The sequence below is a fragment of the Sus scrofa genome, chromosome 11 (assembly GCF_000003025.6).
Source record: "Sus scrofa isolate TJ Tabasco breed Duroc chromosome 11, Sscrofa11.1, whole genome shotgun sequence".
Taxonomy (NCBI): domain Eukaryota; kingdom Metazoa; phylum Chordata; class Mammalia; order Artiodactyla; family Suidae; genus Sus; species Sus scrofa.
Window position 1 is genome coordinate 15,974,069 of NC_010453.5, and position 17,122 is coordinate 15,991,190.

Consider the following 17,122-nt stretch of genomic DNA (forward strand, 5'->3'; position numbering starts at 1 on the left):
TCAAGGGAAAACTCAACAGGGACTTTTAAAAGGGATCATAATTTGGGAAGAAGTCATGGTAGAGTCTAGGGAGGATGTGGGAGATGTTCCGGAAGCCAAGAGAACGATGCTCTGACAAATGGTTCCTGGTCACCCTCTTGCTCCCTTCTTTCCCCCCCCCGCCCACCCCCGACCTCCGCCATGGAGAACAAACTAGGAGGGTACAGGCATGCGGATGAAAAAGGGGTTGAGAAGCCCCAACCTGGAAAGAGAGATCTGGGCTCGGAGGCAGCAGCCCAGCTGATCAAAAGCAGATGGGAAAAGAAGCAGGAACAGAATTGCCTTAGGCTGAGCACTCAAGGTGGAGGAAGGGCAGGGCTGAAGGGAAAAGGCTTTGGTTTTGGAGTCAGTGTCTGTATAGATCTTGTGGCCGAGGGGGAAGAGACAGCGGTCTACCACGGATCTCATCCTTTCAGTAAGGGGTGTCCTGGGTGCCAGCCCAGGCATTGTATGCGGGCATTGGACACAGGTGTGGTCACTCCAGGAAGCACCTCCTGCCAGGAGGTTCTTTCCTCCCAAGTCTCTCCCTCCAGCCAGATGCCCCTCACACAGCCACAGGCTGCCATCACTCTGAACCAGGTCAACCCTCCCCCCTTCAGGGACACTGGGGTCAAGAAATGCTCCCTGGGCCACGTCAGAATTTGGTTGATACTCTAGTGGGTTTGGAGAGGGGTGGATGGGTGGGGGGTCAAGGGAACCCTCATCAGAATATCTTCTTGGTGATGCATCATGTGTGGGGGCGCTTGCCACCAAAACCAGGTCATTCACTGATGCGAGTGTGGGGGCGTAAGGAGAACGTTAAACTCAGCTTAATTTTTCCTGTGGCTGGAGAATGCCCGTCTGGTCCACTGGGAGAGCTTTAAGGGATAGGCATCTGGGAGTGCCTGCTGAAAGGGGGCATTTTTATTTAGTTGACAAACACTTGGGTTTTGAGTGCAAATCCCCATTCCACTTCTTACAGTGTCACCTTCGGCTCCCTGCGCCTCAGTTTCCTCATTTGTAATTGAAGCTAATACTGGTGCCACCTCACTGGGTTGTTGTCAGGATTAGCTGAGACAGAATGAACACAGTGGGCAGCGCTTCGGGCAGTGCTTAAAGCAGAACCAGCTCTCAACCAACATCAGACAGCCTTCTCTGTTCTCAAGGCTTGGCTGGGTCTTTCTTCTGCATTGATTAAGAAAATGTAGATCTAGAACTAGTTGAACCAGCATCTCATTTTGTTGCTAAGCAACCAGCTCTGAGTTCTGCAAAAAGAGAAGCTGGAAGTGCGGTGACCCCCTAGCAATTCAGCACCAGTCAGGCTGTTGCTAAGCATTGTTTTATGTCACTTAAAGCTCATTTCAGATGTGGAGGAGGAGGTATGCGCAGGCCTGGAGCATGAGTAAAACCAGCCTTTCCAGCTTCATGGACTCACAGGGGAAAGGAAAGAAAGAGAAGAGAAAAGGAGAGGAAAGAAAGGGCAAAGGGAAAGAAAGACGTGTTGACGTGTGCTTGCACCCACCTGCAGGCGTGAGCGAGGTCACCCTTATAATTCCCCCTTTTCTGGGTTAAAGAGATTGCTGTACTTTTCAGTGAGGTATCCTCTATCTGGGGTTGTGTGGCCTGGGTACAAACCTGGATATGTGGTTCCAAGTTGAGAAGGGGCAGGGCTGGAAGCACCTACAGCTCCTCCCCTCACAGAAGTCAGGGGTCAGGGTCACTGCCCTGGCCTGAATCCCGAGGTTCCTGCAAGGAATCTCAGCTTTCCCAGAGTGATACGGAGCCACAGAGGCTCCTCCTGCAGTGGGCCCACTCTCCTGGTACCCGGAGTCTGCTCAGCACACCTGGTGGTGGGGGCCCTGTTCTCTCCTCTCCGTTTCTCCACCACCACCCCAAACCACATTAAATCCCCAAGCACTTTAAGGCTCACACAGCCTTGATGCCATCATTGGCTGAGCCATTCTAAAGCCATAGTCCGTGACCCTGGCTGTGTTGGGAAAGGAATGGGACCAACATTCAGACGATGTGGGCTCTAGTCCTGGATCTTCCATTTGCTACTTGCCTGGCCATGTGCCGTCCCTCTGCTTCTCCAAGTCTGTTTGCTCCCCTGTGCAATGTGTTTATGTACCTTCCCTGTGGATCCAGAGTTGTGGGTTAACATGAGCTGGCAGAAGTGAATGTGCTTGTCAGGTGGTGAGGGATGCGCAAAGGCGAGGTAAGTCATTGCGTTAATGACAGTGAGGGCCAGGCCCCCAAAAGGAGAAGCAGGTGTTGGCCTTGGCAGTTCCCACTGCCCACCCGTGAGCTCTTCCCACCAATGTCCATGTAGATGGTCTCAGCCCAGAAGAGAAGCTGGGCACATTAGCATACATTCATTTAATGTACTGCCTCCATGGGCCACTTTAATTTTAAATGAATGGGAAGAAGGAAACACAAAGGAAGGAACTGATAGTGCAAAAAAGCAAGTGCGAATGGGGGTAGCGGGCAGGGAGGCCTCCCTTCCACCTCCCAGAAGGCCCTGCCTGGTCCACAGGCCTCCATCATTGGGGAAGGCAGCGCTTTGTGGGCGGAGCTCTAGAGCCTCAGCCTCCTGCCACGCCCCTTTCTCATGTTACAGAGCCGAGCTTTCGAAGTTTGGGGGAAGCCTGGAGACAGATTCGGGAGCAAGTGGCCCTTCGGGGATGCTGCCTCTGTGTTCTAAAGAGCTGCCAGGTGAGCATCGCCCGCAGATGAATTGTTAGCAGCACTGCAGCCTTTTCTGGAAAGCTGTCAACCCCCTCCAGACCTTCCAGACTGCCCAGTGGAGGGGAAAGGATTGCCCACAGCCTGACAGGCAGAGAGGGCTCTGGCTGGCAGAGTCTGAGCCTCCCCACCCTCACCCCCACCCCCTTTCGGACCCTTTTCAAGAGAGCCCAGGGTCTCCCGCCAACACCCGCCCACACATGCCGGACCAAGCCCTGCAGACCGCAATACAGCCTGGAGGGTGGGATTACGACCTCGGAGAATCACTCAACCTGGGGGGAAATGCAGCTGGCCCTCCTTAAAGATGCTGGCTTTGCAAACCGCTCCTCAGGACTTTATTAGATCTTTTGAAGGCAGGAGTCAAATAAGAGCATATTCTCCTGGGCACACGGAGTGACCCGGGAGGCGAGTCCCGATCCAGCGGTGCGTGGACCCCGCGGCCCTTCGGCTCCTGCGCTCACGCCCTGCGCCGGGGGAAGGCTGGCGACCGGCGGCCTCCGTGGTGGCCACCTTCCAGCATCTGCTCCTCGGCAACTTGGCCGCCGCCCTCCACCCAGAAGGCCTTCTCCTCCTGCCAGAGCGCGTTCTCTTCCTCCCAGAGGGACTTTTTATCCTCCCAGAGCGCCTTCTCCTCCTCCAGAAGGGCCCTCTCCTCGACCCACAGGGCCCTTTCTTCCTCCCACAGGGCCTTGTCCTCCTGAAGAAGGTTGCGGTCTCGTTCCCATAAGGCGTTGTCCTCTTTCCAGAAGGCCTTATCTTCCTTCCAGAAGATTCGGTACTTTTTCCAAAAGGCTTTCTCTTCTTCTCGGAACGATTTCTCCATTTCCCAGAAGGCTCTTTCCTCTTTCCAGAAGGTTTTCTCCTCTTCCCAGAAAGTTCTCTCCTCTTCCCAAAAGCCCAAGATCTGGCCCCTGAAAGTGCAGATCTTGCCTCGGAAAGTCCACATCTCTTCCCTGAAGTCTTCGATTTTCTCACGGAAGTGTTTCATCTCTTCCCGAAACGCCTTTTCTTCCTGCAGCTTGTGGATCAGTTTCTTCCGGCGAAGGCTGGACGAGGACGCCGCCAGGGAGCGGAAGCAGGCAAGCCCCATCCATTTGCTCACCTTGAAGGGAAACATGGTCCTGACCGGCCAGGGTGGCGGGAGGCTGCGCTGGAGGACAGGGCTGCGGGCCGCCTGCAGGTCGGCTGGTCCAACCCTGTGGGGCGCCAGAGAGAGCATGACGGTGAGTAACGCGGCCGGAGGGCAACCCCTGCCTCTGGACCGTTTGACTGGGGGAGTTTTAGCCATTGTTCGCTTTGGCCCTTGGGGGTATTTGTGAGGGACAAGCCTTGGTAGAGACAGATGCCGGCAGGTCATGGCTTTGGGCCGAAGAGAAGGTCGGCACATTCGTGTTCAAAGCCACTAAGAAAATAGATCACAGCCAACCAGGGCGTCAGAACACACAAGTACGACACAGTCACAGCAGAGGTGTGGCACAGTTCGTTTTTACTTTTCAATAATAACGTGCCACAGCCCCAAAGTGACTTGTTTGTGTTAAATCAACCAGAATACATCTGAGGTTTGGGCTTTCTCACTGGGGGACTGCTCATCACCCTCTGGTGAGTGTGCTCACAGCGGGGGCTGCACGTGGGCATGGTTGCTCTTACAAGCCACTTGGGTGGGTGAGACCCACTACCTGGAGGGGCCGATTTTGGAAGAAGAATTTATTTTGGGAACAGAACCAAAAGGTGAAAGAGGACACTGAATGTTGACTAGGATGTGGGAAAGAGCAAGTCTCACCCGAGATCCAGTCATATTGAGCAATAATGAACACATTATGATCCAGCAGCTCCATTCCCAGATCCAAACCCTGAGGAAACTTAGGAATTGTGTTCAGGTGACACATACAGGAATATTCAAGCAGTGCTGTTCACAACAGCTCAACGCTGCCAGGCAGTCCAACAACCATCACAATAGGATGGAGTTCAGCTGTGGTGGTTTATTCATGGAATGCAGAGCACAGCTCTGGGCAGCGAGGTGGAGGGATCTTGTAAAAGTAACATTGAAAGAAAGAAGCAGGATCAAAGACTTTGAAAGAGAAACTTTCAAGACAGGAAAAGTTAAACTATTGTTTAGGGAAATATACTTAGGTGATAACATCTGAGTCCCATCAAGTGAAAGTAGTATTTACTTGTGCGTGAGGGACGGGGTTGGGAGGGAGGATACTGAGGGTTGTGATTGGGTGAGGAGGAGGGGCTTCAGAGGGGCTGGTAGAAATCCGTTTCTTTACTTGATGGCAGGTGCATGCGTGGTCCTTATAAAAAAAAAAAGTGCTAAGTTCGAGTTCCCATTGTGGTGCAGCAGAAACGAATCTGACTAGGAGCCATGAGGTTGTGGGTTTGATCCCTGGCCTTGCTCAGTGGGTTAAAGATCTGACGTTTCTGTGACCTGTGGTGTAGGTCATAGACACAACTCAGATCGTGTGTTGCTGTGGCTGTGATGTAGGCCGGGGAGATGTGGCTCCAATTCGACCCCTAGCCTGGGAACCTCCATATGCTGCAGGTGTGGACCTAAAAAGCAAAAAAAAAAAAAAAAAAAAAAAAAAGTGCTAAGTTGTGTATGAATGTTTTATCTTCTTCAGTAAATGCATTGTATTTCTCAATAAAATAATAGCTAGGGAGAAAGAACCGAAGGAAGGAAGAGGAGAGGAAGGGGAGGAGGGAGGGAGGAGGACCTCCCCATTGCTGGGATCTGCAGTATCAGGTATCAGAACGATCCACAGAAATTTGGGTAACAACAAAGATGATTCAAGAAATGAGAAAACGATTTGGGAGCGGGACAGAGTGTGGAGGAGACAGGGGTCCATACCCCTGGCCCAGGCGTTGATTTCCATGTTGAGCTTTCTGAAAGCAGAAGGGGTCTGACCTCACTCAGCGGGCCTTGCTAAGCACCACCCGATGGAGAACCAGGAGTGCCTTCTGGAAATTTCCGGGCTTTCTCCTGCTTTTCCTACTTTCTGACTTGGGAGCAGAGAGTGCAGGAGAAGGACACATAGTGGGCGTGTGTGTGTGTGTGTGTTAAAGAGATGGTGGCTCCGCTGTGGACGGCTGGTGGCTCACCATCTGTTCACTTGGTCACACGAGTGGGAAGCCTGGAGCTCCTCTTTGACTCCTTCCTCAAAGACTTTTAACTAATGATCAAGTCCTTCCTGTGACAATTCCTCCGTTTCTTGAACCCACACTCTCTGCTCCATCTCCTTGACCCCAGCCAGTTCAGGCCAGGATGCCTGTGACAGCCTGACTGGTCTCTCTGGTGTTGATCTTGGCCACCCCTCCCTCGTGGTAGCCCCAGGGGTGGTTCTGAAACACTGTGCATCCCATCCTACCTGCTCACAGGCCTTGGAAGACCCTGTGGCCCAAAGATCACATCCAAACTTCTGAGCGAGGCCCTCTGCAACCTGACTCCTGCTTGCCCCGGCCCCCGTACCTTCCTACCCAGTGTCCACTCAACTCCAAAGCCAAGCCTCAGTAATGAGCTACATTCAGTTCTGGACACGACCTGTGATTTCCAGCCTCCACACCAAGGAACATAGGGGGTCGTCTACTGAGGTTCCCTTCTCCTCCTGTTGTGGGCCTGAACTCCTGCTCATCCCTTCCCCCCGGGAAGCTACTTGGACCCTCCAGACAAGGTTCATCACCACGTCCTTGATGCTCTCTGTCTCTACACACTCCCGTTGTTTACTTGTCCCACTGGATTGAAATCAGGTGTAGACGTGCCTTGCTTCCATTGGATGCCATGTAACCCAAGCTGTGTGTCTCAGAGGCAACTGATAAAAATGTTGGCTGAACTAAATTGAATTTCATTGAATTTCGGAATTTTGATATCCACATTGTATTGTGGTTAGTTGTCTTATTCCTACTATTTATGTAGCTGAGGGTGCTCAGGTGGGAGAAAACACCTCATTCGTCAGGTCCCCACGTTTCTCTTTTTTCTGCTGTGAGAACACATTCAGTGTTTGCTCGAGTGGATTAGGTAGCTATGAACAAAGCCTCAGCGTCAATTAGAGTTGCCAGATAGCTGCCAACAGCAATCAGCCTGCTAACTATAATGTCAGTAATAACAACTCCTACCTGTGTATTTGCTCAGCCCTTTTATGTTGGGTGCTTTACCTGTATCACCTGTTTAATCCCTTCAACCGCACTGTAAGCTGATATACCTTGTGGGGGTGGGTACCTTGATTAATCCCATTTTATTACTGAGAAAACCCAAGCTTAAATAAATTAATAACCTATCAAGACACTTACGTAGATGAGTCTGGATTTGGTGGAAGGCAAAGGTCATGTTTAGAAGTGCATTATGTGGTCAAGTGCTGCTGCTTGTACAAGCCATCCACTGGTGTTTTCACTAGGCAGGCACGCCCACACATGTCTCTGGTTTGCACTAACTGGAGAACTGGCTGAAATAATTTAAAAGTTCCTTTCCTTTCTGCTGTGGACACCAGCTGTCACCCAGCTCTGCGTTTCACCCTGACTAGTTCTCCCTAGCCGTTATTTTCTGGCTCGCTATGGCTTCACGCTCTCAGCCGGTCTTAACACCAGTTGTTGCTTTAGTGCATTTTTCTTTTAGGGCTGCTCTCCACAGAGAAACAGCGTGTCTGCCTTAATGGGGAGGGGAGACCCACAAAGCTGAGTGCAGTCAATTCAGGGCAGCTGGCTCCGTCCTCGGAGCTCCTCCGGAACAGGACAGACTACAGACTCCAGGTCAGTGAGCACTTGGTTCACTGTACACTATTTTCTCCCAAATCTGACTCCCTACTTGGGCAGCAGCAGGAGAAGCCTGCTTATGGCACGCGTTGAATAAATGCATCCTGGAAATTCACGTATCGTGAGTCCAGTATGGAGAGACACCCCTTGTTCTCAGAGAATCTGGATTTGGAGGAAAGCAGAGGCTCACAAGCTGAACCCTCTTCCAGCTCACCTCTTGGCATCCACATCCATCCCGAATGTCCTCTGGGCTCCCAGGCCGAGCCCGCCCACCCCCATCTCCTCCCACCTGCAAGGCGACCGTGTTTCATCAGTGATCCCTCAGTCACAGGCCTCCCGCAGCTCTCCCTCCGCTCAGCACGCGAGCTTGATCACGTCTCTCCCATCTTCAAACCGACCAACCAGCCAATCCCAAACAGAATTCTCACTGCCTCTACCTATTTGCTAGCCCTCTCCTCCTTAAATAGTCTTTTTAAAAGGGCAGTTGAGGAGTTCTTGCTGTGGCACAATGGGATTGGCAGCACCAGGATGCCTCTGCAGCACCAGGATGCAGGTTCGACCCCAGCCTGGCACAGTGGGTTAAAGGATCCAGCATTGCCTCAGCTGAAGCATAGGTCACAGCTGTGGCCCAGAGCGAATGCCTAGCCTGGGAACTCCATACGCTGAATATATATATTTAGTTAAAAAAGCAGTTGACAGTCACTCTCCCCAGCCCTGTACTGCATCTGCACCCTCATCCTACAGCAATTTCTGCCCCCCTGACTCCACTGACCCCCTTGGTTGTTTAGTCCTTATCCCGTTGACCTCTCAGCAGCATTGGACATGAGTCCTTTTTGAAACTCCTTCCCTCTTGTTATCTATAGCATCAAGCTGCTCTGTTCTCGAGCTGCCAGAGGGCTCCTGGCCCTGTGTGGACTCGTTTTCCCAACCGAGTATCCTTTATCCTTCCACCGCAGAGGGCTCTTGTGGGGAATAAACCGGTATGCTGAGGGCCTAGCACAGCGCCGGGCACACAGCAAATGCTCGAAATAGGACAGAAGAATAATTACAGGGAGTTCCCTTCGTGACTCAGCCGTTAAGGAGACCGACTAGGTTCGATGAGGATGCGGGTTCAATCCCTGGCCTCACTCAGTGGGTTAAGGATCTGGCGTTGCCATGAGCTGTGGTGTAGGTCGCAGACACGCCTCAGATCCTGGCTGTGGCTGGCAGCTAAGCTATAGCTCCGATTTGACCCCTAGCCGGGAAATTTCCATATGCCACGAGTGTGGCCCCAGAGAGCAACAACAACAAAAGGACTCATTATAGTTACTATCCTGTGTCATTTCCAGTCTTCCTAGAGTGGCACGCCGGGGCAAGCTTGGTCTTCCCCTACAGACATTGAGCCTTACCTCTCCTCCATCTCCCCTGACCCCCCTACCACCTCAAACCTGCTGAGTTTTCCTCACTTCGATGCCATGCTGTTTTCTCTCCATGGATGGTCTTTTTTTTTTTTTTTTTTGGCCACACTCATGGCATATGGAAGTTTCCAGGCCAGGGACTGAACTCATGCCTTAGCAGCCACCTGAGCTGCTGCAGAGACAGTGCCTGATCCTTAACCCACTGCATCACAGCAGGGCCTCCTCCCTGGATGGTCTTGCCTAACCCAACTTTGCTTGATCCAGCTATTCATGGCTCAGATAAGGAGCCATGTGTGCTAAGCAGCTTCTCCTGAAACTCCCCCATGGGGTCCCGACAGCGTATATGCCCTTCCTGCCCTGCCAGGAGCACTTCGTCTCCCGTCTCCACGTCCGGCATCCAGCACAGTATCTGGTGCGCAGTAGATGTTCAGTAAACATCTCTTCAGTCAGGGGCAGTCTTCTGGGTTAGAATGTTGGGAAAAAAACTACCTCCACAGTTTTTCTCATTACCACTTAAATTATCTTTGAGAAAGAGAGAAAATATACAATACACGTAGATTCTTATTTAGATGTAAATACAATATAAAACTCATGTATGTCTATTTAGATTTAAAAATCGGAATCAAAGAAACATGCCTAATCTTCAATCTTATACTTCAAGGCTAGGAACTTATTTTTAAGGGAAGTGTTATATATCACACTATGCTTAGAACCAGTTCTACCCAGGAGTTCCCGTCGTGGCTCAGTGGTAAGCGAATCTGACTAGCATCTATGAGGGCACAAGTTCGATCCCTGGCCTCGCTCAGTGGGTTAAGGATCAGGCGTTGCGGTGAGCTGTGGTATAGGTCACAGACATGGCTCCAATCTGGTGTTGCTTTGGCTGTGGTGTTAAGCCGGCAGCTACAGCTCTGATTGGACCCCTAGCTTAGGAACTTCCATATGCCATGGGTGCAGCCTTAAAAAGCAAAAAAAAAAAAAAAAAAAAAAAACCAAAAAAAACCCAAAACCAGTTCTATCCAATCTAAAGCCAGTGGTTACTTACTGCTTAGCTGTTTCCCAACTGAGCAGGTCCTGCAGCCCTCAGAGGGCAGGCAGTCATTGTCACATCAGATGCTTAGTGATGTCGCTTTTGCAGGCTCCCCAACACTGTTGGCAGTGACCCCTCTGTCCCCTCTCAGCCCTGACTCACAGGATGGAGGGACCAACATGCGGCCCACATGAGAGACTCTAACGAGTGTAGGGATGGCCTAAAAGTGTGGAAAGCTGTCCCCTTCCATCTTTGAGTTCCCAATAGGCTGGCACTGCTGATGACCCGCAAATGATTGTTGCCTCACATTCTACCTCGACCGTGTCCAGGAGCAGGCTTCTGGGAGTCATGGTTCAGTGGGGAGTTGTATGTGATAAACCATTTCTCTTGCTGCTTTCAAGGCCCCTTTTTGCCTCTGTCTTTAATAGTTTGTCTAGGATGTGTCTACATGGGGACCTCTTTGAGTTTATATTACTTAGAGTTTTTTGAGATGTACAGAGTTGATGCAGGTGTTCCTCAAACGTGAGACGTTTTTGTCTGTTTCTTCAGCTCTTTCTTCCTCTTTCTCTCTCCTTCAGGTGTACAGTGCATTGATTCAGTTATATACGCATATATAGCTATTCTTTTTCAGATTCTTTTCCCTTATAAGAAGTTATTATAGGAGTTCCCATCTTGGCATAACCATGAGGTTGCAGGTTCGATCCCTGGCCTTGCTCAGTGGGTTAAGGATCTGGAGCTGCTATGAGCTGTGGTGAAGTTCACAGATGTGGCTCGGATCTGGCGTGGCTGTGGCTGTGGCTGTGGGCCAGCAGCAACAGCTCTGATTAGCGCCCCTAGCCTGGGAGCCTCCATGTGCCGCAGGTGTGGCCCTAAAAAGCAAAAAAAAAAAAAAAAAAAGCTATCATAAAATATTTGTGTAGAGTTCCCTGTGCTGTATGCCTTTAATTCTTTAAACATGATTTCTTTTAGTTCTTTTAGTCCTTTGATCATATTTATTACAGCTGATTTAATATCTTGGTCTAGTAAGTCAACATTTGTACTTCAGAGACAGCTTTTAACCAAAAAGAAAATAACTCGGAATCATAGTTTCGTTGACTTTTCCCCCCTGAGTATGAGCAGCTCTTTCTTGTTCCTTTGCATGTTTCGTAATTTTTTGTAAAGAGTGGACATTTAAAATATTATGTTTTTTGGCTGTGCCCATAGCATGCAGAAGTTCCCGGGCCGGGGCTCAAACCCAAGCCACAGCAGGGACAACACTGAACCCTTAACTGCTAGGCTACCAGGGAACTCCCTAAAATAATATAATTTAAAATAATATAATATTAGGAGTTCAGGTTAGCTCAGCAGGTTAAAGACCCGATGTAGTCTCCATGAAGATGTGGGTTTGATCCCTGGCCTTGTTCAGTGAGTTAAGGATCTGGTGTTGCCTCAAGCTGCAGTGTCAGTCACAGATGCAGCTCAGATCCCCAGTTGCTGTGGTTGTGGCATAGGCTGGCAGCCACAGCTCCAATTCAACCCCTCGCCTGGGAACGTACATATGCCGCATGTGCAGCCATAAAAAGAAAAAAAGTATTAATATTACAAATAATTTAATGTGGTAAGTCTGGAAATGAGATTCTCCCTTTCTCAGGTTAGTAGTTGTTGTTTTTGTTGCTGTTATTATTTGCTTGTTTAGTGGCTTTCCTGGACTAATTCTGTAAGGTCTATTTTTTGGTTGTGTGTGGCCACTGAAGTCTGCTTGATTAGCTTAGGAGTCAAATGAATGAACTAAGAGCACTCGCTCCTTGAACTGATGAGTCTCCCTTGGCTGAGGGACTGTGGGTGTGTGTGTGTGTGGGGGGGGTATGTGTCTGTAGTATGTGTGTGGGGTGTATGTGTGTGTGGGGTGTGCATGTCTGTGTATGTTGTGTGTGTGGTGTATGTCTGTAGTATGTGTATGTTGTGTGTGTGTGTGTGGTTGTGTGTGTGTGTGACCTTCTGGATTCCCAGAAATATGTCAGAACTTTTAAAAGCTTCTGTCTTGGAGTTCCGTCATGGTGCAGCGGAATTGAATCCGGCTAGGAACCATGAGGTTGAGGGTTCGATCACTGGCCTCACTCAGTGGGTTAAGGATCTGACGTTGCCATGAGCTGTGGCGTAGGCTGGCAGCTGTAGCTCCAATTCACCCCCTAGCCTGGGAACCTCCATTGCTGCAAGTGAGGCCTAAAAAACAAACAAAAAATTTTAAATAAATAAATAAATAAATAAAAGCTTCTATCTTATTCTCTAGTTATTCTCAAGTTATTGGTCAGCATTATATTAGCCCCAGCTGGTAACATTATCTCAGGCAGCTGTGATATTAAATAATTACAATGATTTTTTTGGATAAATGCCCTGAGGTTAGAGCTGTTCACACAAACTAAACATTACGTTAGGTCCAATAAAGGCCAGTGCTGTGGATGGAGCGTTTCAGTGAACTGCCAAACCAGTCAACTGCTAACAGTTCTTTGCAGATGAGGATTTGGGGGGCTCTAAACCCATCCTCTCCCTAACTTAGGCGTTCTAAGACTCCTGATTCATTGTTTTCTAACCGTTCTTCTTTCTGATGCAGAAGGTTGCTGTCATAATGGAGGCATCAGATAGTCTGGGTGATGACTAGTATTGTAGCTGGAGAGTCAGAGGAATAAATACCTGCGAGGACTGTTTCAAAGAGATCCAACAGGTGATCAAACAGTTGCGTGGGATGAAAGTGGAAGGAATAGGACAGAAAGCGAGTGTGTCCTGATGAGACCCTGGACGTTGAAGTGGACTTGCTTTAGATGAGCTGGTGGAATATTCTTACATAGAAACTTGGGATCCTCAGCGATTCACAGTTCGTGAGATGTTTGCTACTCTCAGTGGGCCTGAAAGTCTCTGGAGGAAATGGTAGATGACATCACTGTTGCTAAATGTGAACAGGCGCCGAAAGTAAATTGATCCTCCACCTCAGTGAGCTCACATAATTGGAAAGAATAATCTTCCCTCTGCCATATTTTGCACAAATCAACAGCTCCTCTTCACTCAAGATAACAGAGTTTAGCTTAAATTTTGTTCAGTGCTCTTATTTTTAAAAATGGTGTTGTCATTCTTGTTAGTCTTCAAAGCAATGCATGTTTATTGTAAAAAAAAACCCACATGATTAGAAAATAGAACAAAGATGAAGAAAATTAAAATCATCCATTATGCCAATACTCAGAGGTAACCACTGTAAACATTTTTGAGGTATAGTCTTCCACTGTTTTTCCTATATCTACAGCTAGATATATTCTAAATAATTGGTTTTACACCATGCATACTCTTCTGTGGCTTGCCTGTTCATGTAATATATATCATAAAAATTTCCCTGTTTCTTTAAATATTTCTCAGAATATGATTTTCTATAACTGCAAGAGTGCACAGTCCCCTACTTTTGGAAATTGATTTATCCTATTAGGAATATAATTGTCCTGGAAGAGTAGGTCAGATTGGAAAATTACTCACAAATGAAGGGCAATGGCAGCAAAATTCATCACCAGGCCCAAGGCCTCAGTCTCTATTTTGAAAGAGAATTCTTTCTAGCAGCACTAGTCATAGAAAGAGATCATTCATGGGAAGTTGGCCTTGTGAAGGCAGAATTTGTTTTGTTCCTGCTATATCCACTGTGCTCATTTTACAAAGAACCTCTGAAATCAAGCAGAAAAGGACCAGTAGGAGTTCCCATCATGACTTAGCAGGGACACACCCTACTAGTATCCATGAGGATGTGGGTTCAATCCCTGGCCATTCTCAGTGGATTAAGGATCTGGTGTGGACACAGCTGCGGCGTAGGTTGCAGATGTGGCTGGGATTTGGCGTAGCTGTGGCATAGGACGGCAGCTGTAGCTCCAGTTCAACCTCTAGCCTGGGTGTGGCCCTAAAAAAAAAAGAAAGAAAGAAAGAAAAGAAAAGGACCAATAATGCAATAAATGCCAAAGGACGTGAATAAATTGTGATTGTAGACAAGTGCAAATGACTCTTTAACATATGAAAAAATTTCCAACCTCAATTATAGTGTAATGCAATTGAAAACAAATATTGCAGGAGTTCCCTTGTGGTGCAGTGGGTTAAAGATTCAGCATTGCCACTGTAGCGGCTTGGGTCACTGCAGTGGCACAGGTTCAACCTCTGGCGCAGGAGCTTCTACAGGTACATCTGAAAAGAAATCTATTTCAAGTCAGCAGATAATATCAGTCTTGATAAGAAAACACTCAGGGCTTACTATGTGCTTGTCATATGTGTCACTGCACAGATTTAGCTGTATTGGTGGTTTACAGCCATCTGTTCTGAATAGTTGGTGCTTCCATTCTGATCAGTCAGAACCCTTGTTCAACTTTTATTTATTTATTTTATTTATTTATTTTTCTTGTCATTTTAGAGCTGCACCCATGGCACCCATGGCATATGGAAATTCTCAGACTAGGGGTCGAATCAGAGCTGCAGCTGCCAGCCTACACCACAGCCATAGCCACGCCAGAGCCGAGTTGCGTCTTTGACCTATACCACAGCTCACAGCAATACCAGATCTTTAACCGACTGAACAAGGCCAGGGATCGAACCTATGTCCTCATGGATACTAGTTTGGATCATTACCTCTGAGCCACAATGGTAACTCCCTCAATTTTTAAATATTTAAAAAATATCATCCCTGAAAACATTGTTAAAACCAAGGACCGGACAAAGTGGGTAGGCATTCACCATGTGTTAGACCAGGAAATTAAACAAGAGGTATAAATAATTACAAAAACAAAGGAGGATAAAACCATCATTATTTGCAGATGATCTGACTTTGTACCTTAGGGGAAAAAAAGAGAAAGGGAGAGAGTTAGTGTAAACTTTTGGAATTGATAATGATCAGGAAAAATAAGCCTAGAATGCCAGTTCATTCCAGTTTATAAATGTGATGCAGTCTTGAACAAAATTACCACAGCACTCCCCCCCCACCCCATCCCAGGGAAACTTGATTAATTCATCTCTGAGAAAGCGATCTGGAAAAATAAACATGTGAGAAAGATGAGGAGTCTGCACCTAGTCTCTGATCTCAGGACTGCAGATCAGGAGAGAGATTGGGTTGCCCTGGCTAGAGCTGAAGCCGTGGGAGGGCAGCTGGTTCTTGTGAGAGTCCAGGGTCCCACAGAAAGGCAAACAGGCGGCCGGAGGAGACGGGTTGGGGGAAGAACCCCTTCCAGGTGGTGCTGTGCCTTCTCCCATCCCTGACCAGGCCCCTGGGGACACTGACACCCTCCCGGACTCAGCAGCCAGAATAGTGACATAAAGACAGGTATCATTCCTCTCCCCAAGCCTGCTCTAAGCCTCCATCTAGAACTTACTGGAAGGGTTGAGGCTGGAGACCTTTCCGGGAGTGAGGAGCGAGTCTCTGGGAGCATGTCCCCACATCTTCCTAGAGCCACAGTACAGCTGAAACTGGGGCTCGGGGACCCCTAGCATTTTCCTGGAGTACCTCGGGTAGCTGCCCAGATCCATGGGGCTCTTAGAATCTGAAGGGTTGACTCCTTTTTTTTCTTTTTTTCTACTAGTCCCAAGAATTTCTTTACTTATAAAAGTGCTGTAAAATATGCATAACATAAATTTAGTATCTTGACCATTTTTAAAATTTTCTATTTTATTTTTATCTTTTATTAATTTATTTTAATGGCTGCACTTACAGAAGTTGGAAGTTCTTGGTCCAGAGATTGACTCTGAGCCGCAGCTGCAGCAACACTCCATCATTTAACCTCCTGTGCTGGGCTAGGGTCCAACCTGAGCTGCTGCAGTGGGATTCTTTTTTTTCCCTTCATCTTCTTTTTTTTAAGGGTCACACCTGTGGCATATGGAAGTTCCCAGGCTAGGAGTCAAATCAGAACTGCAACTGCCAGCCTCCACCACAGCCACAGCAACACCAGATCCAAGCCATGTCTGCAACCTACACTGCAGCTCACAGCAACGCCAGATCCTGAACCCACTGAGCAGGGCCAGGGATTCAACCTGCCTCCTCATGGGTACTAGTTGGGTTCCTAACCTCTGAGCCATGATGGGAACTCCTGCAGTGGGATTCTTAACCCACTGCGCCACAGGGGGATGTCCCCATCTTGACCATTTTTAAGCGAAATTTAGGAATAAGCACATTCGCATTGTTGTGCAGTCAGCCACTGTCATCTCCAGGACCCTTTTCATCTTGCAAAACTGAAATTGTCCCCATTAAACAATCACCTCCACCCCATTCCTTCCTTCTCCTGGCCCCTGGCAACCACCATTCGGCTTTTGGACTCTGTGAATTTAACTTTTCAAAGTACCACAAGTAAATGGTCTCATATAGAATTCGTGCTGTCGTGATGGCTTATTTCACTTAGCACAACGTCCTCAGGCTTCATCCAGGCTGTAGCATGTGTCAGAGGTGATTGTCTTTTCATTCTTATTCTTCTGTAAATTAGTTCAGGACTCAGCCTGCTTCTCTTTTTCTTAATGTATCTTCAGAAAAATTATAGTGCTGAGAAATGTCAAAAAGAAAAGGAAAGTGTCTATTGAAAATGCTTTCTGACTCAGGTGGAAGTTGAAGGGAGGGGTCCTGATGGATTTCTCCCAAATAAGGAAGCCCTCAGGATTCGTAGATGGTAAATATAGAAAAAGTGACTCAAATAGAAGGGTGACATCAGAATGGAAAGTTCTCCAAGGAAGGCATGAAAAGAATGAGAATGGTTACATAGAACTAATTTGTTTGAGAATAACGCACATTAAAAGACAATGCTCTGCACGGTCTGGGGGAAGGGGGTGGGAACGAACACGTGAGAACAGGGCAGCCCGTGTTGGCTGGACCGCTGCTGGCTCCTTCGGTGGTGCACAACTTGGTGTTTGGCCAACTTTAATAGCCCCTTCATTTCCACGGCTTCTGTCAAGAAGTCAGGCATACCCTCATTAACTCACAGACTCCTTTGTAATTAAACCCAGGCATACGCTCATTAACTCATTACTCTTTTGAATTAAGATTCCTCATGGGACACATTGAATTTTATGAAATAATCCTTTTATTCGTAGTGCCTGGCTTGGAGTGAGCATTACTTCTTTAATGAATGATTGAACTCAGTTGTATCAGCAGGGCCTCCCTGCTAGGTAGGCCACCTCAAGGCTTACACAGAAAAATACGCGTAATAAAGACTGTACTCTG

General features: G+C 48.1%; 2 protein-coding genes across 2 annotated transcripts in view; one reads left to right on the forward strand and one right to left on the reverse strand.

Moving 5' to 3' along the window:
- CCDC70 (coiled-coil domain containing 70) lies at window positions 2,746-3,982 on the reverse strand. Its single transcript, XM_021065305.1, has one exon. It carries the CDS (start codon window positions 3,977-3,979, stop codon window positions 3,218-3,220), a length of 762 nt encoding a protein of 253 aa, XP_020920964.1. The 5' UTR covers window positions 3,980-3,982; the 3' UTR covers window positions 2,746-3,217.
- LOC102163801 overlaps window positions 3,898-17,122 on the forward strand; it is a 110,207-nt gene continuing 96,982 nt past the window's right edge. Inside the window, exon 1 of the mRNA XM_021065295.1 lies at window positions 3,898-3,983. The gene's annotated coding sequence lies outside the window, so the exon portion shown is untranslated. The remainder of the gene's footprint in view (window positions 3,984-17,122) is intronic.